The 24,272-nt window shown below is 57.6% G+C and overlaps 1 protein-coding gene across 1 annotated transcript in view; it reads left to right on the forward strand.

Annotated features, from left to right (window-relative positions):
• The first annotated feature begins 7,872 nt into the window (after nucleotides 1–7,872).
• Nucleotides 7,873–24,272, forward strand: part of TNFRSF8 (TNF receptor superfamily member 8) — a 44,138-nt gene continuing 27,738 nt past the window's right edge. Inside the window, exons 1-5 of the mRNA XM_036025111.1 lie at nucleotides 7,873–7,888; nucleotides 10,672–10,808; nucleotides 11,876–11,963; nucleotides 16,255–16,368; nucleotides 21,137–21,289. Coding sequence (XP_035881004.1) covers nucleotides 7,873–7,888; nucleotides 10,672–10,808; nucleotides 11,876–11,963; nucleotides 16,255–16,368; nucleotides 21,137–21,289 — 508 coding nt within the window. The remainder of the gene's footprint in view (nucleotides 7,889–10,671; nucleotides 10,809–11,875; nucleotides 11,964–16,254; nucleotides 16,369–21,136; nucleotides 21,290–24,272) is intronic.

Here is a 24,272-nt window from a genome sequence, read left to right on the forward strand (position 1 = left end):
CGCCGGAACTTACAGAGCCGCCGCGGGTCTTTGAAAAGGCGGCGTAGAATTCCGACCTGCGGGGGGCGTCTGTAGTTCCTTCACATCCCTGCAGGATGGGGATAAGGTTCCAGCTGTTGTTTTCTGTCCGGTTGCTAACGCGAGGCACAGCCCGGCATGGGCGCCGGGGCCGGGTGCGCCCCCTTCCTGCAGAAGCAGGAACGTGGAGAGCGCGGCGGCGCGGGGGGAAGATGCCTGCCCGTTCGGGGGCGGGTGGGGCTGCCTCCCCGTGCGGGGCTGGCCGCTCACCCTCCATGGGCAGCGTGAGGGTAGCGACTTCCCCACATCCTAACCGACTTTTGATCTTATCAGAGGGGTTTTAATTTTGTCAATGTGATCTGTGAAAAGGGCCGCGTATCCTTGTCTTAATTTGCATTTCCCGCCTACTAGAGAGATGGAGTGTCCCTCGTGGGCTCCGACACTAGGTCCCTTTTTGCCGGGAGTGGGGTGCCTGTGGGGCAGGGGCTGCGTGTCCAGACCTGCACCCCCTCTGCCTGACCCTTCATGCCCTCCCCCACTTCTGTGGCCCCACTCAAGATCTGGGAAGTTCTCTATAAAGAGACAAATCAGGGCTTGAAATTTAAATCTATTTTTCATCATTGTCTGATTTTACAAGACAGCGTCATTTTTTTTTTTTTTTTTTGTGGTCGCACGCCGGGGGCTGAATGCTTTCCTGCTGTGTGTCACCTTCTGAGAAAGGGAGCCGGCCTCACACCACAGTCTTCCCAGGAGCGGTTGTGGTGACGTGACCCAGGTGCAAAGCCCGAGAGAAGAGTTCCCTGCCGTGAGCCCTGCCGGCCTGCCCTGTTCCCATGCCCGCGCCGGCCCGGAGGGAGCGGGCAGGGGAGGGAGGCCGGAGGTCTTCCGCAGAGCTCTGCCCACCCAGAAGTCCCGCCAGCCACTTTCCAGGACAGACCGGGGCTGCAGGCAAGCCTCGCTTCCACCCCCAGAGCCCCACTTCCAGCTCCCTTGCCCGCCCGCCCGCCAGCCGCAGACAGACCTCTCTGCCCAGAGCCAGCGGGCGCTCCTGCTGGGGAAGGTTCTCATGGATACCTCGTTGCTGTGGATAAATAACTTGGTGTGTCACGCCACCCACCAGGGCGTCCAGACTTGAGCTAGCGACTCACCCCATCGGGGGGCCGTGCTCCTGGTGGGGTTTTCCTGGCGAGGGCACTGGGAAGACTTTCTGCTTCTTTTTGGAAAGGGGGTGCTCCAGGTTCCACATCCTGCATGGAGGAGGAGGCCCATCTGGATGAGGGGGCCCTCTAGAGGGGACCCCTGATGGGAAGAAGGGGAGGGGTGAGTGGGGTGAGCCTGAGTCCAGGCCTCCTCTCCCTCCACGAGGCTGGAACAGCAAGGCGAGCGTGGTGGGGAGTGGGGGGGCCCATTACTCAGCTTGAGAGCAGCCAGTGCTGGGAGGAGGGCAGCGTTTACTGTAAGTCTGCTGGCGCTCCCACTCATATCTGACCTAGACTTGTTTCTTGAGTTCGTTGTGATTCATCCTTAGGCCCGCATGCACCTTCCTCACCCCCCTCCCTTCACCTCAGGAACGCTGTCAGAAGGAGCATGAGCCCCGGGATGTTGGCGTCTGGGCCTGGGAGCGCCCGGGGGCTCGGCAGCCCTGTGCACAGACGGTTAGTGCAGCCGAGACGGTTAGTGCAGCCGAGCCGGGGCCTCGCCGAGCTGGAGCCGGCGAGGCCCGGCTCCGTGGGGCCTGTGCACCGACCCCGAGGTGGGGGCACATCTGGAATTCTGGTCGCAGCGTGCAGGCAAGGCCGACGAGGCCAAGAGGCGGGGGAGGGCCTTGCTCACAGTCTCAGGTCCCTGGTGGGGGTCAGAGCAGGACCCGAGCCCCAGACCTCACGGACAAGACGCCCAAGAGGTAGCTCTGGGCGGGGCCGGCCACCCGGTGCCTCTCTCTCCTCCCACCTCCCCCAGCGGGCTGTCAGGCTGGGGGTAGCAAGACCTGGTTCCGGAATCTTCGCTGCCTATGGTCAGAAACCACGAGGCGTTCTCAGTGGCCTCGCGGTGGGAAGGGACTTTTCACGTGCCACTCAGGCCACTTACTCAGCGTGCCTAGGCCTCTGGGGACATTCATCCAAGTAATCGTGTATTCATTCACTCGTGCATTTATTCACGCATTCAGAAAACCTCACAGGGACAACGGCCCCGTGGCAGGCACGGCCCCAGGGACTTTTGTTGCAGGCTGTTCCAGGTAGTCACGCCGCCTCTGCTTGCACGCCTCCGGTGACTGGGCGCTCTCTCCCTCCGAAGGCCGCTGATGCTGTCCCCGGCCAGCGCTCACGTGCAGATGGTCTTTGGGAGGCACTGAAATCTGTCTCCTCCACGCTTCTGCCCCTCGGTCCTGGTTCTGGAAGCACCTTCCTTGGCACTGCCTCCCAGCAACGTGAAGGCTCCCACGCTGCACCCCCTGAGGTCTCCCGGCCGAGCACATGCCCCAGGGCCTCCTGCACGTCCTCCTCACGCGGCACGAGCTCCGCGCGTGTTCTCACCAATCCGTGCATTCCACAAACACTGACCGAGCACCACTGTGCGCCAGGGAATGTTCCGGATGCTCAGGGACAGCTAGGCCCAGCCCAGACAGCCTCTGCTTCCGGGGAGCCCTTCCGTTCTAGCGCCGGCAGACCGAGGCGTGCTATGTTGCTTGTGGAGGTGGCTACAACGCGCTAGTGTGACAGAGACAGTGGCCACCCCGGGCAGGGAAAAGAGGGGGGCCTCCAGGAGGCAGGACACTCTCGGGAACAGAAGGAGGGAGCCCGAGCTGGTGGCACGTGAGCAGGAGAGCGCCTGGCCTCCGGGCGCCAGAGCTGGGAGGACAGGAAGGAGGCCCGTGTGGCTGCAGCGGAGTGGGTGACGTGGGGTGTGACAGGGAAGGTGACAGGGAAGTAAGAGATATCAGGGACCTCTGCGGCGGGCCGGTTTTGGAAGGGCAGTGACGTCACGTGACACAGTGTGGCATTCCTCCGTTTGCAGGGGCCGGGGCGGCTCGGGGGAGCAGGAAGCCAGGCCGAGGTCGTGTCCAGGGGAGGGGCAAGTGGGACCGGGAATAAACTTGGAAGCCGAGTCCACAGGACCTGCTGACGGGCTGGGTGCAAGTGCAGGAGGCGAGAAGACCCCACCCAGAGGTGGGGGCCCCACATCTGGGGCCCTGGTCCCAGGGGCGACTGCGGCATTCCTGGGGCTGCCTGGGCCAGGGCCGAGGGGCCGCCCCGCCTCCCTCGCTGGAGCCCCTCCCTCCTGTGATGTAGCCCAGGACGCCGCGTTCTCTTGGCCGCTACATTGTCTCGATCCGCTCCAGCCCAGAGGTAGGACCATCCATGCATCCCGCTTGCATTTCCTGTTCGCTTTCCCCAGTGGCGGCAGCAAAAGATCTCAGATCCGCCGTCTTGGAGCTCTGGGGGTTGGAAGTCCAAAACTGGTGGGCAGGCCAGGTTCCCCCCCTGGGGGGCTCCAGGGGGGACCGTCCCCTTGGCTGTGGCAGCTTTTGGAGGTGGCCTGCCGTCCTGGGCCCCTGGCCTCCGAAGGAACCTCTGCTGGGCTGTCCCATCCCCTTCTCTGACTCCGCCCCTCCTGCCTCTCTCTTTAAGACCCCCCAGTGGTGACCCTGGGCCTGCCTGGGGGATCCAGGGGAATCTTACCTCAAAATCCTACATGGAACCCCATCGGCACAGCCCCCCTTGCTGGGGATGAGGACACAGCGTATTTTGCTGTGTATGGGGCGCTCCCCTGTTTGATGCGCACCCAGATTTTGGTCCAGACTTTCAGGAAAAACACCTTTTGTTTTAATTTTTAATTTTTAAAAATATTTTATTTATTTATTTTTAGAGAGGGAAGGGAAGGAGATAGAGAGAGAGAGAGAAACATCAATGTGCAGTTGCTGGGGGTCATGGCCTGCAACCCAGGCATGTACCCTGACTGGGAATCGAACCTGCGACACTTTGGTTCGCAGCCCATGCTCAATCCACTGAGCTACAATGCCAGCCAGGGCTTGTTTTAATTTTTTAATTCAGTGATTTATTTATTTATATTTAGATATTTGTTTTTGTGTGTGTGTTAGAAAGGAATTTTAGCATCTATTTGCGAACATATTATGCTACAAGAAATTTTATGTAACAAATAATTACGAAACACAAGAACAGATACGAGGTATTTCGGGTACTACCCTGTATACCTGTACACAGGTGTACATGTAAGGGGGCGCATGCATAAGGTGCACCCTTACTTTTCCTGCCCACCAGGTGCAGGGGTTAGGGCGTGGCCCTCGGTAGGGGCCCTGATCCCGCCCCCGCAGCTCTTCTTGCTGAGCCTGGCCCCCTGCCTGTCAAGCCTTGTTCTGAGGAGACAGTGGAGCATCTTGGTTCGTTCACCCCGGGCTTTGGGCCACCCTGCCACGTGTGCACGCTGCTTCTGACACCGCACGGTGCTCCTGGGCGAGTTAAGTCACTTCTCTGTGCCTCGGTTTCCCCATCCACAGACCGGGGGCAGTGACGGCAGCTACCTTGCGGGGCTGTGCGAAGAGTCCCACGGGCTAATACGTGAAAAGTGCCGAGAAGTGCTTTGGGCACAAAACCGTTATTAAGTGCCTGCTGTGTGCGAGGCATTACGAGTGCAGCGTGAAGGTGCACCAGGCGTAGGGCTTGCCCTCCAGGGCGGCGGCCTGGGGAGAGAGACACAGAGGACAGTGGGGCCAGGACTGTGTGGAGAGCTGCCCCAGGTCTGCGGGAGCCCGCGGGGGCCCGTTCTCACCTCCAGCCGGGTTGGTGGGGGAAGAGGCCCCCCAGGGTCAGATGCTTGCTGCAACCCCAGAACCTTCAGGAAGGCTACGATCTGGCCCAGGGGGTTTCTGTGGGCAGGAGGGACATCAGTGGGAGGTGAGGAGTGAGGAGTTGCAGACTTTGGACTCAAGGCCAGGCCAGGCCTAGGGCATGCCGATTTACTGCTCCCCATCCACCCATCCCCTGTCCTACTGGCTGCTCTGCAACCAGGGGCGGGCGCCAAAGGCATTTCCAGGGAATAGTAGTTCCCTGAGAAAAGGGCTCTGTGGCCAAGTCCGTGTGGGAAACCTCCTGTCCCTCTGCCCCCAACCTTTCCTTGGGGAACCAGAGAGCAAGTGAGGGCGCACAAGGACACGGGGAGGCCCCAGATGTCCAGAAAACCTCTCCCCTGGAATCCAGTGATGCTTTGTATTTTGTTTTTGTTTTGCTGGTCACTTGTTGACGTCCTGCAGAAGTAGCCTTCGCTGGAACGCCTTGTGGGAGATGACAGCCATGGGTGGACTGCCTGGCCCCGAGTCTGGGATGGTCCTCTTTCAGCTCCCCCCGCACCCCCCTCCCCGGCCCCCGGCTGGCACGCCAGGCCCCTGCGTGTTCCGCCACAGCCCTGGTCTCTCCCGCCTCTGCACCTCCCCATCCACGGTGACTTCTGCCTGGGATGCCCTCCCTGCATTTCCTCCTATCAGGATCTCCCCCACCCTTCCGGAATAAACGGAAGTGCTCCTCCTCCAGGAAGCCCTCACGAATCCCCCAAGTTAGTTCCTTTTCTCCACTTATCTGCTTTGCAGCTTTGCAGCTTTGCAGATAAGTTAGTGACTCACGTATTTTTCTGACCTCATCTTTGAGGTTCTCTTTCATTCATTCATCCTACGGATTCTGCTTAGCGTCTCCCACATGCCTGTTCGGGGAGCCGACTTCGTTACGTGGAACTGTCTAGAAAGTGCCCCGAATTGGCCTCTGTGTGTTCCCGAGCACCTTGCCCGGCAGCTGGGTGCTCTGAGGAATGTGTGTGGGAAGGGACTTGGGTTCACTCCTTGTCTTCTCAGTGCGGCGCTGTTTTCTATTGTGGCTGTCGCTACCGTGAACTCAGTGGCTTCACACAACATAGACGGGTCTCTTTCGGTTCCTAAGTTCAGATGGTTGTCTCTGGGCCGGAGTGAAGGCCCGGGCAGGCTGCCCTCCTCTCTGGAGGCCTCAGGGGAGCCCAATCCCTGCCCTTTCCAGCTGCTGGAAGCCACCTGCAGCCTGGCCCGTGGCCCCTACCTCCGCCTTCACGCCAGCTGCACGGCCTCCTTCTGACCCCTCTCTTGTTGGTGCCACGTGTCTCTCTCCGACTGTCCAACAGACGCTTCTGTCTCTCTCTTGCATTGTTAAGGATCCTTGTGATGGCATTTTTAAGGACCTGGGTAATCCAGGATCACTTACCTGTCTCAAGGCCGCTGATTAGCACCCTTAACTTCATCTGCAACCTTAATTCCCCTTTGGCACCTCGGGGGACACAGTCACAGGTTCCGGGGAGGAGGACGTGGGCCTCTTGGGACAGGCACCATTCTGCACACCACAGGCCCCTTCTCACCCCCTTCTGTCCTCCCGCCGGGGGGGGGGTGCCCCGTGAGGATGGCCCCTGTGTTCCTGGGAACTCCGTCCCGGAGAAGGTGCTCGCCTGCTCCCGGGGCTCCCTCCGGCCGGGGGCTCCCGGGGCCCTTCGCTGTGGCTGTTTCTGTGTCCACTGTCTTTGGGTTTTCTCTCCAGTCCCTGGACGCTGGGCCACATGGGGCCGTGCAGAGCCCCGCCCCTTCCCCAGCTCTCTGGAGGTCAGAGGTAGGACCCGGCGGGGGGGGGGGGGGGGGGGGGGGAGCTCTGCCTGTAGCTCCTGCGTGTAGGTGTGACAGCCTGCACGTGGGCAGGGACAGACTGTGAGCCTGTGGGTGTGTTTCCGATCAGGGAGGGGGGTGACTTCAATTTCAGTGATCTCTTGGCCTGGAGCTCAGGTGAGCCCTCAGGGTAGAGAGCGGGGTGCAGAGCCCCCCCCACCCCCAGACTAGGAGACGTCAAAGCCCAGCCTCGTGGTCACTTAACATGCCAGGCTGTGGACCTCAGAATAACGGCCCCTTAGAATGTTCATGTCCTAATCCCTGGAAGCTGTGGATATGTCACCTTGCGTGACAAAGGGGGCTTTGCAGGTGGGATTTAGGGGATGGACTTGGAGGTGGTAAGTGAGACTGGATTACCCGAGTGGACCCGCTGTCCTCACAGGAGTCCTTGCAAGTGGAGAGCCTTTCCCGGCTGTGTTAGGGAGAGGTGACACGGAGGAAGACAGAGGTACGGCAGGACTCGGCCCACTGCGGCGGGCTTTGCAGGCGGATCGAGGGGGCCGTGAGCCAAGCAATGGGAGAGCCGGGCACCATGGCAGCCTGGAGAAGCTGGAAATGACTTTAGTTGGCAGCAAAGAGGCAGCACCTTGGTCTAAACCAGGAGGAAATGGATCTTCCCCTGAGGCTCCAGCGAGCACCCAGCCCTGCCCACATTTTGGTTTTCACCTGCCGAGACCTGACCTGGCCAGGGGTGATCAGGTAGGGGGGGCCCCCGAGGAAGTGGCATGCACAAGTGAGGGCTGAAGGAGGAGTTGGGGTGTTCTGCATGGGGGAGGGGCCTGCCTGGGGTGGTCAGAGGACCGGCATGTGCAGGGCTGCTGGAGGGAGGGTGTGGGTGTGAGTGACATTGGGAGGTAGGCTGATGGGAGAGGGTGCCAGAGGATGCCTGGGCCAGACGGGCCAAGGTCAGGGGGGGCAGAGTCTCTCAGACCATTGTTGGGACTTTGGGCTTTGTTCATAGTTGAGTTGAGGCCATCTGAGTGTCTTGGGGAGGAGCCCAGATCTGTGTTTGGAAAAGAACCTTCTGGCGTCTGTGCTGGGAGTGGTCTGTGGGGACAGGGTGGGTGTGAGGAGACCCGTGCACGGCTGCGGCCAAGCCCAGCGGGCGGAGGGTGCGGGAGAGCGGTGGACTGGAAGGTGGACCCGGAGGCTAGACAGGACCGGTGATGCCGAGCCCCGAGGGTAAGAGCCCGAGTGGGACGGCCTGGGCTGAATCCCGGCTCTCACGCTGCTCGGCCGCGGGGCTCAGGCAAGCTTCTTAACCTCTCGGTGCTTAGTTTCCCACCTATAAAATGGGGTGTTTAGTAGGGTGGGGACCAGGACTCTGCACTCTGAACAAGTTCCCTGGGGCTACCCGGGCTGCTGGCCCAGGTACCTCAGCCTGAGTAATAGAGGCAGGGGTTCCCCCAGAGTGGGGCTGGGGCGTACCTCCCAGCTCCGCCCAGCTCTGGCCCCTTCGTGTATTTTGTATTTGGTCATACTCTTCCACCCCCACCACCCCCACCCCACCCCTCTCCCCCAGCTCTAGACTCTCAGCTCCTGTGTGTGTGGCCCAGCTCTCTTCTGTAGCAGAGACCAGGCGGGGCTTTCTGAAGGTGACTTTTACCGGGTTTTGTAGGGGACGCCACACCAACCTGAAAACAGACAGGCCTAGACATGGGAAGGTTTCAGGCCACTCTCTCTTTATCTAGATGCCGCGAAGGCTGGGCCGCAGGCCTTGGGCTGCACAGCTCGTAACCCCACGGACGCTGTGTCCCGCCTTGAACCTGCTGGGGAACCCCACCCAAAAGCCCCCCTTCCGGCCCTCGGGCTTCCCCCTCCCACTCTCCCCATTTGGATCCCCCTTCCCTCCCAGGCCGTGGCCAGAGAGCAGCCCAGCGCTGCCTCCGCCTCCCCCAGGGGCAGCAGGACTTGATGGCCCACCCCGGGTCTGGGCCTGTGGCCAGTGGAAGTTGGTGGGGTCCTTGAACTTCAGGAGGTCAGACCTCTGGGGGCTGCTGTAGGTGCTGAGGCTGTGGCTGCCTTCTCTGCCAGGAGCTGGGGAGGTGAAGGGCCCGTGTGAGTGGGCAGTGGGGGGCAGTGGGGGACAGTGGGGACAACGGGAGAGGTGGCAGAGAGAGTGACCAAGGGGACGGTGCGGGGCGAGGGCCGTGCCTGGGGCATCAGGCGGGGCCAGCTTTGGGGGGCCACAGGCAGCGCTGGAAGGAGGAAGCTGCGGTCCCCTGACGCCACCTCTTTCTACTTACGGGCTAGGAATGCCCTGGGCAGGTGCGGTGGCCTCCCCCACGGCAGCGACGTTCCCGGAGGGCATTCGGGGCCCGTTCAGCTCTCTGGCACACACTAGGTGCTTGGTGAACTCCTGTAGCGGTCAGGAGTCAGCTGCCCTGGACTCAGATCCTGACCCAGCACACAGTGTGACCGTGGGCTGGTCTTCCACCCCCACCCCCAAGGTTAGCTTCCGTGACAATAGGGCCTCGTGGGGCTGCGGGTCAACACCAACTGTCGTGTCTCCTACACCACGTGCACACTGCATTGACCCCATTTTCTGGGTGCCTGTAAACCGATGACATCATAGGCAAAAAAAAAAAAAATTCCCCGGTGTCTCTGACAGAGAAGGCCAGCCACAGCTGCCTGGGGGCCTCTGGCCTGTGGGTGGGGTTTTGGTGGGGGGTGAGGCGGAGTGGTACCCCCACCTGGACCCCACCTATATCTCTGGGAATTCTGGGGAGCTGGGGTCTGGCACTTCCATCAGATTAGGGGGCCAGCCCCTTCCCCCATAAGCCCCATGTGGAAACGGAGACCCCCCCAGTCCTCTACTACCCCCGCCGGTGGGGCTCTGATGGGCTACAGCCAGACATTCAGGCTGAGAACCCAAGCCCCTCCCCACAGCAGGAAGACGGCGCCCCCTGGTGGCAAGCCATGCACGTACACGGACTGTCGAGCTGCGGTCTCCTGTTGCAGGTGCTGGGCGGTTTTGTACAATTGGCTTTATTTCTCTCTCGTTTTGTATGCACACATTAGTATTACTTCTGTTTTGTTTTACCGATCCATTTCCAAGTTAGTTGCAGGCATTTTGATCCTTCACCTCTAAACACTTCAGCGTGATTCTTCTCCAACGAGGGCATCTCTGACATCGAGTTATCAGCTTCAGGCGTTCAACATCAGTAGAACATAATCAGATCTAAAGCCCACATTCCGATTTCATCAGCATCTCAGTATTCTCCTTTACAGCAGTACCCGCCTTTCATCTCCGTCCGGGGTCCAGTCACACCTCACATTCAGGCCTCCTGTCTCTTCAGTCCCCTTTATTCTAGAACATTCCAAAGCTCTTCTTCATCTTTCACGCACTGGCATTTTTAAAGAGCCCAGGCCAGTTGTTTTGTAGAAAGGCCCCCGGGGGGGCTTTATCTGATGTTTCTTTATGATTCGGTTCAGATTATGGCGTTTTGGTAGAAAGACCACAAATAGAGTTTGTCCTTCTCAGAACGTTATTTTAAATATGGGACCCAGAGACGGGGAGAGAACTGGAGATACAGCGAGGCTCCAATGTCCTCTCTGCACGTAGCTGCTGTGTGACCTTGAGCAGGCGTCTGCACCTCTCTGTGCTGCAGCTCTCTCACCTGTGACGTGGGCTGGGGATCTGGCCCCACGGGCCTGGGGGTGGCACAGAAGAGGAGGTGTGTGACTGGTGCAGAGGGGAGGGGTGGTGCATAGTGCCGTGGGTTCTCTGCTCTCCTCTGCACCCCCCACCCCTCCGCTGACCCAGGGCGTGGCGGCAGGAGGAGAAGGGCAGGCAGCCAGCCTCCCCTCGTGTGTCCCCTGGGCCCCGGGGAGTCCATCACACTCAAGGAGATGAGCAGGCGGGCCAGCGGGGGAAAACCCAGGCCAGCGGCCCAGAAATTTCCCCACACTCAGCAGGCCCAGCAAGGCTGAACCCTCATACCCCTGGTTCCCCCAACCCATAGCCTTCCAGGCTTGCTTAGCGAGGTGCTTCGGGCCAGGGAGGACGGGGCTGCCGGGCGGGGCGCCGCTCCTGGAGAGGCCCCCAGAGGCCCCCAGTGTGCTTCGGAAGAACGAGCTCCTGCTGGAGGGAGGAGGCTGGGTGTGTGTGGGCGAGGACAGTGCCACGTGACCGGTGGTGTGCAAATGTCAGGTTGTATCTACTATTTCAGATTTATACAGTGACGTTGCGGGTGTGCACAGAAAGAGTGCACACGCCGTGCATCCACCCCCTCCCGGCCATGCAGGCCTCCTTGGGGCTCTCTGTCCATTACAGAAAAGCGTGTTAATTTCCCCTGTTCCCTCCAGTGGAGAGAAGCCCCTTAGACCAGACAGGCTGCCACCGGGGTGGGGTGTGTTGGGGGGATGGTAAATGGTTCTGCTCTCTCCCTCAAACTAAGAAAGCCTTACTCCATGCAACCCGTAAGTAGCCACCGCCTGCCTGTCAGACACCACCTGGGTGGCTATAGGTTGTGGGGGATTGGGCAGCTCCCTCCTGTCCCCCTCCTCCCATCCCCCCACTCTCCCTCCCTGGAGCTCTTGTTATGGGCCTGCCCAGAAACCTGCTGCGTGCCCCCCTTCGGTTCTACCAGGAAGGACCAACCTCCTTCTGGAGGGTCTCAGCTGAGACGTTCCTCTGTCAAACCCCGTCCTGCAAAGGGTCTTAGTTTTCAAAGAGCCCTGGAAACATGCGTGTGAAAAACACATATTCCTGCACAAAGTGAGTCTTGGCCCTACTTCGCACCATGTACCAACATGGAATCTAACACACATGTCTAGCAGGAATTCTCGTGTGGACCTGTGTCAGAGGGCAGGTGGGAGGCAACTGAATTAATCCAGGGGAGCAGGGGTGGGGCTGGCACCAGGCAGGAAAGTGGGCCGGGGGGCTGGGAGGACTTCTCTGATGGGCTGGATGTGAGCATGAGCGAAGGAGAGAGCCAGGGAGCCTCCCAGGTGTTTGGCCTGGGTTGTGGAGGGCCGGAGCCAGTTCAAGGAGACGTGAAATCAGGTTTCCATTCTGTGCACGTTTCCATTCTGATTTCTCTTCTGGGCCGTGAGGCTTGGGCTCAGGCCTGAGCTTGAGACCCGGCTTCCTGGGACCTGGGGGGGCTGGAGGGAGGGTGGGTGCCTGGGGCCCATTGGGCCTCACCAGTTTGTCCTACCTTCCAGGGTCAAGTCCCCACGGACGCCTGTGCTGGAAACCTCAACCTCTACTATGATGTGGCTGCCAGGAGGTGCTGTTTCCGCTGCCCTGTGGGTGAGTGGGGGTGCTGGGGCTGGGGCAAAGGGGGGGGGTCGGGGAGCCAGCATCACCACTGTCGTGTTGACTAAAGGTTCTGAAGACCACCCCGCTGCGAGTTGTTTTAAATCAATAGCCGCCCCTTATGGAACAGGCACTGTAGGTACTGTAACCTGAGACCTTCCCAGGAACCGCATCGTCTCGGCAGGTGCTCACGCTTGTCCTTTGTTATTCCCATTTTGCAGATGAGGCTTTCGGGGTGCTGCAAGGTTAAGTAAGTTGCCCAAGGTCACGAGCTGGGAAATGGCAGAACTGGCTAGGGCTGGAGCCCAGGGCCCCGTGGCCCCAGAGTCTGGGCTGTCTACACCCCCGACTGCCTGGGCGCCCGTCCCCTTGGCCTCGGCTTTGCTGTCTGCAGGGCGGTGACGGACCACCATGCACATTCAGGGTGCATGGCCGTTGCTGGGCAGGAGTTCCGGTCAAGCTGCTCTTACACCACGAGGGCCGACAGAGCCTGTGCTCAGGCCAACAAAGGACCCTGGGAGTTTGGTATTTTCTGTTTCCAAAGTTGTTTGGAGGAGTCATCGTAGGAGAAAGAGTAGAACTGTATTAGCCTTTCTGGCGTTTGTTTTGCGGGTTGGTGTTGGCCTTGAAGTATATATCGAGTGGGTCCCTGTATATTTTTGTTTAGGGGCCTCGGTGCCTGCCAGCCAGCCACCCATGTACCTGCCTGCCCACCCACCCACACTGTCACCCACTCGCTAACTCGGCCGCCTGGCTGGCCCTCCTGCCGTCTCCTCAGATCCCTCCCACGCCCTGCAGCCCCCTGACCCCACCCTGGTGGGGCCTGGACAGAGGGGGTCACACCCCGGGCCCAGGCTCCCTCCACGTAGACACTGTGGCTCAGGAAGAGGGGCTCCCCCCGTCTGCCACGCTGCTTCTTGGGGGCCTAGTGCCTGGCAGTGGCTGAGTACTTCTTGTGGGCGGGGCATTTTGGTGGAGTTTTATTGACCCTGTGCTTCCGGGCAGGCAAGGGAGGAAAAACCAAAAACCCGCAAAAACCCCTTCCTCGGTCTCTTGGGGAAATTTCTGACATTTTGCCCGCCCTCTGCAATCAGCGCTCAGCTGTGCGGCAGGGTTTGTGCGGGGGCGGGGGTTGGTGAAGGAAGGAAACAGGGAGACCTTTGAAACTGAGACGCGCAGGTGTCATCGAAGTCCTCCTCTGCCCCAGGCCTCCAATGCCCATCTGAACATCCTCGGCAGCTGATCCTCTGCTTACACACCCTCAGTGATGGGGAGCTTGCTCACTGCTTCCCACTGGCAATGGCAATGATTTACACTGATGAGCATGCTCTGTGCCAGCCACGGTGCTGAACCCTTTACCTACACAGTAGCTCCCTGAACCCGATAGGAAACCCAGAAAGGGAACTAGGACATGGTGAGGTTCAGGGATTTGTCCATAGTCACATGCTAGGATGTGGCTCAAACGTGGCCATCTAACTCGGAGCCATGGCTCCTCGGTCCTATCTGGTGCTGACCACCGAGGCGCTGCGTTCAAGAGGCAGCAGAGTGTCCCAGAGGGGGACCCAAGCCCCTCACTGTTCTGTGCCCTGCTTCTCGGACCACCCTCCGAGCTCGTGCCCAGACTCACTGTCCACAGGGTGGAGCCTCCCTGCAGAGGTGCGAGGCCCACCCAGGTGTGGGGGGACCCTGTGAAGCCAGGCCAGATGTTCAGTGGACAGCGTGGTTTGTTTGGGGCCAGGTGAGTGCATCCCACCCAGTGTCCGGAGCCCAGGGTGTCTCCAAGGGCTGTGAGCAGGACAGAGGAGGAGGAGGCCCTCCTGCCCTGTCTGCCCTTGGCCAAGTTTGGCCGGCCCGCACTTCCCCTCCATATCTGCAGTTCTTCAGGGAAGCAGGAGAATCATCAGACAAACATCTTTCAGCCCCAATTCCAAAGCCAAGGAGAAAGCATCTGGTGGCCCAGATAAGTCCAGATGTTTACCTCTGCTCTGGTTCCCCGAAGCCAGGACTGCCCTGGACCGCTGCTGGGGGGGAGGGCTGGGATGGGTGCCATTCCCCAGGAACCACAGCCCGTGGGCTGGGAAGCCCTTCCCAAATCCGTCTGTTGCAATGGGCTGTCAGACCCAAGGGCAGTGCTGCTGGGGACCGTGGGAACACATGCCCAGGGGGACCTGAGCTGGCTGGAGTGCACAGGGGGGCTTCCTTGAGGAGTTGGCATCTCAAGGAGACCTCAGGGTGAGCAGGATGGTGCCAGGCCAAGGTGGGGAAGGCGGTGTGCTTTGGTCAGAGGACATAGAAGATGCTAAGACCTGGAGTTATCAAGGATGGGCCACTCAAGAACTGGGTGTGGCTCCAAGTGGTGGAAGCACAGGGCTGAAGCGGGGAGGGGACAGTGTGGGAGTGGGTGGCCCAGACTCAGGAGTTTCTGGGGCCAGAGCTGCTGGGGCTGGGTTGCCTAGCCACCTCGAAGCTGAGCCACAGGGAGCCCTGACTGGTGCCGCTCAGTTGGTTGGACATCGCCCTACAGAGTGAAAGGTCGCCGCTTGGATAAGCGCGCCGCCACTCGGGAGCCCCTTTGTACCGTTTTTGCTCCTGATGATGCAAGTCATGCTCAGGGGTGAAGATCTCTGTGGAAAATGGGAAAGGGAGAAAAGAGAAATGAGCAAACACTCCTAACTCTTTTGCTCCCTCTGCTCCAGCGTCTGTGGCCTTTCTAGTCTCTGCACAAGCCAAGCCTGCTCCTCCCCAGGCCTCTGCACTGACGGTGCCCTCTGCCCGGAAGGCTCCACCCTCCAGCCTCCGGCGGGGGGGCCGAGGCCACTGGACCACGCTCTGCAGGGCTTACTCTCCACTCCCCGCAGCTCCTTTCTTTTCTTCAGAGTTGTATCCACATTGGAAACCAGCTTACTAATTCCTTCCTCTATGGGGTCCTCTGTAATCCAGGCTAGAGTGCAAGCTCCGTGGGAGCAGGGTCCTCATCTTCCTCAATCTCAGAATCAGTGCGGGCGCCGCCCAGGTGGTGCTCCGGGAATGGGAGTTGAGTGGGGAAGATCCCCTGCCAAATAAGTTACTCCGAGCCTTGAATTTTACTTTATTTTTTTGCATTCAAAAACCTCATTCTCAGCAGCGTCCACAGGCTTCCCCAGAATGCCTCGGGGCGGGCACAGAAATGTTGAAAACGTCTGGTCTACAGTCTTTCGGTTGTCACTAGCAGAACCCTAACTCACTCAGACCCAAACAAGACACACGAGACATAATTGACTCAATAAGGGAAAAATCCATGGCGCCATAAATTCGGGTTTGAACGATCTCATCAGGAGCCCATTGCCCTGCGTCTGTATCCTTGACCGGCCTCTGAGTCACCTCCTTCCCAGGGAGACCCTGCCCACACTGCAGCGGCCGAGACAGGGCAGCTCTGGGCCCAAACTGCCCTTTCAATGGGGGATCCGACAGTCGAGAGAGGCTCTTCCTGGCAGTTTTTGCAAAACTCTCAGTGATGGGGTTCATTAGCTAGCGTGGATCACGGTCCCCATAACCCAATCAGCCCCGCTTCCTGGATCAGAGCGTTGAAGTACTCTGATTGGCCTGTGGGGGTCATGTGCCCACCCTAAAGGAAGAAGTACTCTGATTGGCCTGCCTGGGTCACGTGCTGGTTGGGAAGCCGCTAGTGCGAGGCGGACGCAGAGCCGCGCTAGAGCACGTGAACGCCCTGTGGACTAGCAGGGCGCCTCCTACCTGTTTGCCCCAGGAATTTGGTCTCAGCATCGTGCCTCTCCCCGCCCCAATCCTGTGTGGTCGGATTCAGGAGCAGCCGGGTGGTCTGCGATCCTCTCCGTCAAATTGGACTAGGCCCCTCAAAGTCTAGGGCCCAGGGCTCCCCAGTTCTTACCGCCCAGCACGACCCCAGGAATGAGCAGCGCTTGCCGTGTGCCTAGGACTGCTGTCTTCACAACCCCTTTCCTCCTTCCGACAGCCCTGGGCCGCGCATCCTTTTGTCAACTTACTAGTGCCCACGAGGTCTTGGTCACTTGCCCAAGGCTGCCCAGTTGGCCTGCGGCAGCCCTGGAACCCCAGCCCAGCTCTTCTCCCCACGCCACGCTGCTTCCGCTGCCTGCCAGACCACCTCGGGCATCAGTGCCTCCGCCTATAACACGAGGGTTGCACCGACGACGTGTTTGGGGTTCAGGGGTGTTGCTGGGAAGGGCTTCAGGGATGAGAAGTGGAGGTGGTGGCCCCTCGGAGTTTGCCAAGGTGGCCTGGCCTGCAGCGTCTCTGCTTCCTTTCCCAGGGCTGTCCCCACAGAAGCAGTGTCCGCAGGCGTCATCTGACTGCAAGAAGCAGTGTCCGCAGGACCACTACTTGGACAGCGACGGCCACTGCACCGCCTGCGTGAGCTGTCACGGTAAGAGTGCGTGGGGGACAGGCAGAGAATCTAGAAAGTGGGTGGGGGGAGTGCATCAAGATGTGGTGGCTACACTCTGAGTTGCCCCCCCTTCCGTGCCTCAGTTTACTGCCCTGGATTTGTCCATTGATATCAGCCATGATCTTTTGCATCCCCGCTTTTTGGAGAGACCTAGTTAACAGGCTTCCTCAAGGCAGGCACTCACAGTTCTTGAGTTTAATTTTTGCAAAACCCACGGGGGAAGAGTCTTGTCTTATCCCTGCTTCGCAATGAGGGAACTGAGGCTTAGGGAGGCTAAGGGCCTTTCCAAAGTTACAAAACTCTGGTGAGAGCCCCGACTGGAGTTTGAACCGATGGTCTGACACCCCGAGCTGTGTTCCTTCCTGGGACCGCGGCACTTCCTGGGGAGCTCAGACATCGGATGCTTGTGTTGTGAGTGTCTTCTGACGGTCAGTGAGTGTGGTCTGTGTGCCAGCTGGTGTTTGTTTTGCCTCTGTGTGGATTTTTTTGGGGGGGGGGGTGGAGTGGGGAAATCAGTTGAGGTTTCTTAACCTAACGAACATTCCTATTTCTTAGCATGTTTGGTGTATTTGAAAAAAAAATGTATATTCTGTTTGCTCCACACAAAATTCTGTATATGTCTATTCGGCCATGTTTTTTAATTGTGTTATTTAAATAATATGCATGCTCACTCAGTTTTGTCACCTCCACAAAGGCCGATTTCGGAGGTAGGCGTGTTCACATCTGTCTGCCCATATGCTTGGTTTTCGCCCGATTTTCATGGCGTTCTGTCTATTTTAGCTTCAAATACGTCAAAGCTGTGTTGTTAGGTAGAGTGACCATTGAATTATGTTTCCTTGGTGAGCCGAACCTGAAATCAACATGAAAGATGCCTCTTTGTTCCTTGTAATGTGTTTGTCTTCATCCTGTTTTTGTATTGCTATTCTGTGTTTCTGTTAGCATTTCTCCGGTCTAGCTTTGATGTTTTCAAATGAGTGACTGCATTTTATCCAGTGAATGTTACATGTGTTCACTACTAAACAGTCAACCAATAGAGCAGTGCAAGGAGGGAAGCGGGTTCTGCCCCTCCCCCACCCCTGGGTCCTGGGCGCTTCTCTGTACCCCTCTGCAGAGAGAGTGGGTGGGTCAGTAGACAGATGACACACACAGAGAAAGAAGGAATTTTTAAAAAAATATATTTATTTTTAGAGAGAGGAGAAGGGAGGGAGAAAGAGGGAGAGAAACATAGAGACGGAGGGAGGGAGGGAGAATCAGCGGCCTCTCACTCCCATTTGGGGATCTGGCCCGCAACCCAGGCATGCACCCTGACTGGGAATGGAACCTGCAGCCTTTCAGTTCAGCAGGTTGGCGCTCAGTCACTGAGCCACACCAGCCAGGGCAAAGAAGGCTTTTTTTTTTTTTAAGATTTTATTTATTTATTTTTAGAGAGGGAAGGGAGGGAGAGAAAGAAAGAGAGAGAAACATCAATGTGCAGTTGCTGGGGGCCGTGGCCTGCAACCCAGGCATATGCCCTGACTGGGAATCGAACCTGCGATGCTTTGGTTCACAGCCCGCATTCAATCCACTGAGCTATGCCAGCCAGGGCTCAAAGAAGGCATTTTTTAGGAGGATAGGATCATACTATCTGTGGCATTAAAATGCTTATATTTCGTTTCATTCAGATGTATCAGAGGAAGAAGAAGCTGAAGGGAAGAAACTAAACGATCACAAGAGAAAGCAGTTCCTAACAAAACCCCCTAACATTAAGAAAAAAGAGGTTATGAAAATCACTAAGTGCTTAGGAATCAGTTAAGAAACGACTGTTTCTTGTGGTAAATTCCTATTCCCCTTGACTCTTTGTAATGAGAAATGAAGGAATTAGCTTGCCGACCTCCCGGCCTCTTCCTGGCTTTCGTTGCTTCCCTGTCTTTACCTCGGCTCCGCCCGTGGTGCTCCTGCCCTTGTCTCTGACCCCAAGCCCCTGGGCGTGGCGCAGCGCCTCACTCTCCAAGCATGGTCCTTGCGCACCGGGAGCGCAGTTCCTGTGCTTCTCCGTCCCTGAGTTTTCCCTTTGGGTTTTCTGCTCGGTTTTGTGGGCATGTGGATTTTCCCGGAAGGACTCGGCTTGCCCCTTCCTCGGCTTCCTTCAGGCCCGAGAACGTTCGTTGCCTGTGTGATACGTGGCTGACAACTTGGGAGGCAGAGTGTTTTCCTGGGGCCTGTTTTCTCCAGAACTCTGCAGGCGTCGGCTTCCTGTTGTGATTAATGTCCCTGCGGAGGGGTCTGCCGTCACCCTTGCGTTTTGCTCTTTGTGGGTGACCGCAAGGATAATTCTTTCTTTATCCTTGAGGATCAAGGAACGTAACCAGAACAGGCTTTGACGTTAATTGCTCGGAAACAGTTGTCCCTGGGATCTGGGACTTCTTTTCTGTCCGCGGCTTGTGTTCTGCCTCCCCTCCAGGGACGCTGCCGTGGATTTGACTCTGCATACACATGGGGCGGGAGTAGGGTTACCAGCTGTGAGAATGCAGGACACATTGATGGGTTATTGTATCATTTTCCATGTGAACAACTGCACGCCTCCTTTTGCCCACCCCTGTGTATTTCAAGGTCAACTCTGTGGACTCTGGTTATCCCTCTGCTGGTTGTCGAGGGCTGCTTGCATTCCTTCACTTTTACAGGGGGGCTTTTTTTCTATTTGAGACAAAATGCATCATTTAAATTTTTTCATAATGTACTTAATAATTCTGTTTGGTATTTTTAAATGCTTACTGCTTAATTCAGCAAATTCTGAGATCACCATAAAACCAAACAGACCATGAGATTTCGAAAGACGGTTGGACCGTGAAGCATGTACAAGAACTAAGTCAATTACTAGTGTGGCATGCTTGTATTCTCTGTAGTTAACGACTACCAGAAATTATTGATGGGAAGAAGTACAAGATCTTCATGTGTGCCTTTTCTGCCCCATAGGTTTAGCACATGATTATTATAAGATGAATAATAATCAGTGACGTTAGTTGACAGTTAGCAGATGCATGGTTGTTGATGCCGCGTTGTGTGACAACATTTAGTTACCTTTCAGTCACGATAAAATGAGTTTGCATACCTCGACCTCATGGGCAGACTTCCTAATACTTAGCACCTCATTGTTAACATAATTGAAATATTGTGACACATTTAATTTGTAAAATTCACCGTTTTAGAATGTGCAATGCAGTGATTTTATTATACTGCACTCACTGTGCGCAACCACCACCGCTACCTAATTCCAGGACATCTCTCCCTCCCGCAGAAGCCCCTTACCTCCCAATCCTTTCCACCTCCCGTCCCGCCCCGCCCACTTCTCTCTCTACGAACCTGTCTACTTGGGACATTCCGTGGGCGTGGAGCCACGCAGTACGTGGTTTGCCGTGCCTGGCTTCCTTTGCTCTGTGCAGCGATTCCAAGGCTCATCCACGTTGTAACAGGTGTCAGTGCTTCGTTGCTCTCAGTGTCTTGATACAACTGCATCGCATGGATACACCGCACCGGTTCACAGTGCGATGGGCATCGCGGTTATCCCTACTTTCTGGCTGTCGTAAAGAGAGCCGCTGTGGTCATTCTCGTGTGAGCGTTTGTGTGGACACACGTGTTCAGTGCTCTGGGGCAGATACGAAAGAGGGGAATTGCTGCATCTTGCAGTAAAATCTGCGTGTAGCTCCTTGCGGGGCTGCCAGGCTGGTCTCCGCGGCGCAGTGGAATCCGTGTTCCCACCGGCGTTGCATGCGCGTTCCCGTTTCTCCACGTCCTCGCCTCCGCTCGCGGCCGCCTGTCTTTTTGCTTCTTGCTATCCTGGAGGACGTGAGGTGGCGTCTCACTGCGGTTTGGGTTTGCGTTTCCGTGACGACCAATGACGCTGAGCATCTTTTCCTGTGTGTACTGGCCATGTGTATATCTTCTCTGGAGAAGAATTTCCTCAGATCCTTGGCTTGTTAAAAAACAAAACAAAACAAAACAAAACAAAAACCCCAACCACCTTAGCAGACCTTTTTAAAGAACAGTTTTTGATTTTTAGAAAGATAGAGCAGAAAGTACCGAGCGTTCCCAGGCGCCCCCTCCCTCCACCACGCCCCACCGCTTCTCCCGGTGTGAACAGCCCACGTTAGTGAGCTGCGTTGTTACAGCGGGGGAGCCGGTGCTGGTGCCCGGTTCACCAACGTGCACAGGTGACGTGACGGCTCCCTCTGCGACCGCAGTTCTCTGGTTTGGGGCGCGTGTTTCACGTCGAGACTCCCCCGCGGCAGCGTCGCCCAGGAGCGTCCCCGCGCCCCAGCAGTCCCCTGTGCTCTGCGCGTTCTTTCCCGCCCTTGGCCGCCGGACCCTGGCAGCCACTGATCTTTTCACAGCCTCCATGGTCTGGTCTTTCCCAGAGTGTCGTGGGGCTGGAACCAGAGTATGCACAACTCTTCAGGTCGGCTTCTTTCACTTAGAAATATGGGTTCAATGACCCTCCGTGTCTTTTTTGCCCGTTTAAAAATGGGGGTGTGAGTTTATTTTCAATACCAGTTTAGTGATCTGCAGGGACGTGGGCTGGGAGATGGGGGCTGCCTCGTGGGCCCTGCCTGCCGTCTTGCCCTCGTCTCGGGAACCCTCTGGAAAGGCCGGAGTGTGCTGGCTGCCCTGCCCAGTGAAAGGCCGCGGCAGCACCCCCTCATGTACCAGACTGTCCCTGGGGAGGTCCTCGGACCGCCCTCTGTCCTCGGTGACCCTTCTCTGTGTCCCTCAGATGACCTCGTGGAGAGGAGGCCGTGCTCGGAGCGCTCGCCCCGCGTCTGCGAGTGCCAGCCCGGCCTGTTCTGCCGCACCACGGCCGCCCACTCGTGTGCCCGCTGCTCCCCCCACTCCACTTGCCCCGCGGGGATGGCCGTCAAGTCCCCAGGTAAGTGCCCCGATGCCCAGGGCTGCGCCCTCCCCACCCACGCCCAGGTGAATTCCGCCTCCCGTGTCCTCCTTCCGTGGGACAGATCGCCTCTCCTTTCTCAGTGGGGCCTTGGTGTACCACACCCCCCTCGGCCCCGTGCCCTCACCTGTGTCCTGGCCTCAGAGAGACCCTGGCGGCCCAAGACCCAGGCCTGGCTGGCTAGAAGAGGTGCTGGGGCGGTTTGATTCTCTGGGGAAAAGTTCTTGGTTGCCCGATAAACAGGAAAGAAAGCTCATGTATCTGTCCCGGGAGATTCCTGGGAGCTTAGGGCTGGTTTCCCTGTTTCACAACTGAGGCCTTGGGAGTCAGACCAGCAAGAGATTGGGCACCAGGCTCAAGGCCGAGAACTCGGCTTTCTTTTCCAACTTGCTGTGTGACCTCAGGTGAGTTCCTTATGTTCTCTGGGCCTCGAATTTTCCGACAGTACAGGGAGGGCCGGTGGCCAGAGGGGAGAGAAGGGCCACAGGTCCCATGTTGGTGGCATCGAGACCTTTCAGAAGGGTGGCATAGGGTGTGGGTGGGCTTTGGACCACAGCCCAGGAGAGGTGCCGCAGCCATGCAGTGCACACGGGGAGGGGGCAGGGGGGCATCAGAGGGAGCCACATCCATTGGGGAGGATGGTGCCTGTGACCTGGTCCTTTTCCAAAGTCCCCTCCCTCCCCTCCCTCCTACATCCTCCTCCCCTCCCCCCTTCCCTGCCAGCCAGCCCATCCCCTGTTCTCTCTCCTGCCCCCACCCCCAGCGTCTCCTCCATGGCAGATAGCCAGAACCTCCTGGGCAAAACCAATAGATTGTGTTTGTGTGTGCGTCTCTTTCTCGTACACAAACCTGCCTAAAACATTTAGTATCTTCCTTTACTCTAAGGATAAGGATGTGATCCTTTGATGAAAGAGAACAGGTTTTTTTAGGGGCTTTTTCTAAACTGGCATAACTGTGGCATTTCTGGGTGGCTGGCTCACTGGGCTCACCGTCTGGGCTATGCAAAGCACAGAGAGCACCCAGGGGACTCACCTCTGTGTTATTCTCGGGCCCCAAGACCCCTCGGCTCGCTGCCTCTTCCTTTCCATGTTTCAGGGTCTTCGCCGTGCCTGGTGAGTGCATCCACTCCACCTTCCCAGAGCAGAGTCCTTTTTTTCTCTCTCTCTTTTTTTTTTACGATTTTATTTATTTATTTTTAGAGAGAGGAATGGGGAGGGACAAAGTGAGGGAGAGAAACATTGATTGGTTGCCTCTCATGTGCACCCTGGCCAGGGACTGAACCCGTAATAACCCCGGCATGTGCCCTGACTGGGAATCAAACCGGTGACCTTACACTTTGCGGGAAGACGCTCAACCCACTGAGCCACGCAGGTCACGGCCAGAAGCAGGGTCTTGAGGATGAGATCCTTAACACGACTCTCCGTGGTGTGGCCCCTCGGCCCTCCGGCCTCAGCTTTCAGCGCCAGCCCCTCACTATGGGGGTCCCCCCACCCCCATCTGTCTGCGGTCAGTGCCACGCACGGGCAGTGCTCTCCCTCCTGCCAGGCCTTTGCACGCAGGGTGCCCTCTGCCTGGGACACCTGTCCCTCACCATTCACTTGGTTAGCTACTGCGCAGCCTCGAGCTGGGTCAGCCACGGCGCTCTGCTGCGGGACCCGCGAGCAGGGGCCCGGTGGGGGAGTAGGGAGCGCTCTGGACTGGGCACCAGATACCCGTGATTTTGTGTAGCTCTGGGTCCGTGGGGTGTGTTCCCACCCTCTGCCGGCCCCAGTCTCCCTGTCTGTCCAATGCCTCGAGTTCAGTGGTTCTAACGAGGAGGGCACATGGACCAGCTGGGGCTGGTTCCGTTCTCTCAGAGGTTTTCCTGCGATGGCCACACAGGGGCGCCAGAGTCAGCTCTTTGTGGCCCTGGAGCCCCTGCCCGAGGTGGGGCCACTCTGGTACTTAAAGTGTGTCCAGCGGCGTTGAGAAACGCTGCCAGTTCAGAACATGCCCTGGATTTCAAATGCTTAGCATAAAAGAATGGAAAACATCTCATTAATTATTCTTTATACCAATTACCTGCTGACACAGTATTTTAGATCTATAGGGTTAAATAAATCTATTATTTAAATTAATTTCACTTGTTTCTTTTCTTTTTTTTTTTAAACGTGGCTACTAGAAAATTTAAAATGGCCCATGTGATTCACATCATATTTCTATTTATTTATGTATTTATTTATTGATATTTTTAGACAGAGGGGAAAGGAGGAAGAGAGGGAGAGAAACATCAATCCATCAGTTGCCTTTCCCGTGCCCCCTGCTGGGAACCTGGTCTGTAACCCAGGCGTGTGCCCTGACTGGGAATCGAACTGGCAGCCCTTTGGTTCGCTCAGTCCACTGAGCCACACCAGCTAGTGCTGATTCCCATTGTATTTCTACTGGCTAGCACCGCTTTGGAAGCGCCCCAACCTTTGGCTACCACACCCTGGCTCGAGTCTAGATTCTGCTGTGGTCTCTCTCACGGGGCACCTCTCGGGGTCTCGGTCCCTCCAGCTGTGTAAAGTGGAAAGTAGTTTCTGCCGTGGATTCAGCTCCCTGCTCAGCCCCACGCTAGAGCTCGCCTCGGCTCTCACTCCCGAGTTTCACAAGACCCCATAGAGCGGAGGCATTAGCTCCATCCTACGAGTGAGGAGGCTGGGTGCAGAGGTGGCAGGCCAGCTGCTCAGGGCCGTGGAGTGGGGAATGTCTGAGCCAGGGTTTGAACGCCACCCTGAGCTGGGTCTCGTCACCCCACCACACCGCAGGTGCACAAGATAAGTCAGCCTCGTCCACACCCACCTCCTCTGAAACCTTCAGATCCCATCCCACACACGTGGGTCACTTCTAAGCCATGCGACAAGGGTCCAGATGAGGAGGAGGACACTCTGTTTTCTGGGCATTTGCTGTAGATTGCACTGGGTGACAGGCAGATTAGGCACTC

Source organism: Phyllostomus discolor, chromosome 5, assembly GCF_004126475.2.
Source record: "Phyllostomus discolor isolate MPI-MPIP mPhyDis1 chromosome 5, mPhyDis1.pri.v3, whole genome shotgun sequence".
NCBI classification, from domain to species: Eukaryota; Metazoa; Chordata; class Mammalia; order Chiroptera; family Phyllostomidae; genus Phyllostomus; species Phyllostomus discolor.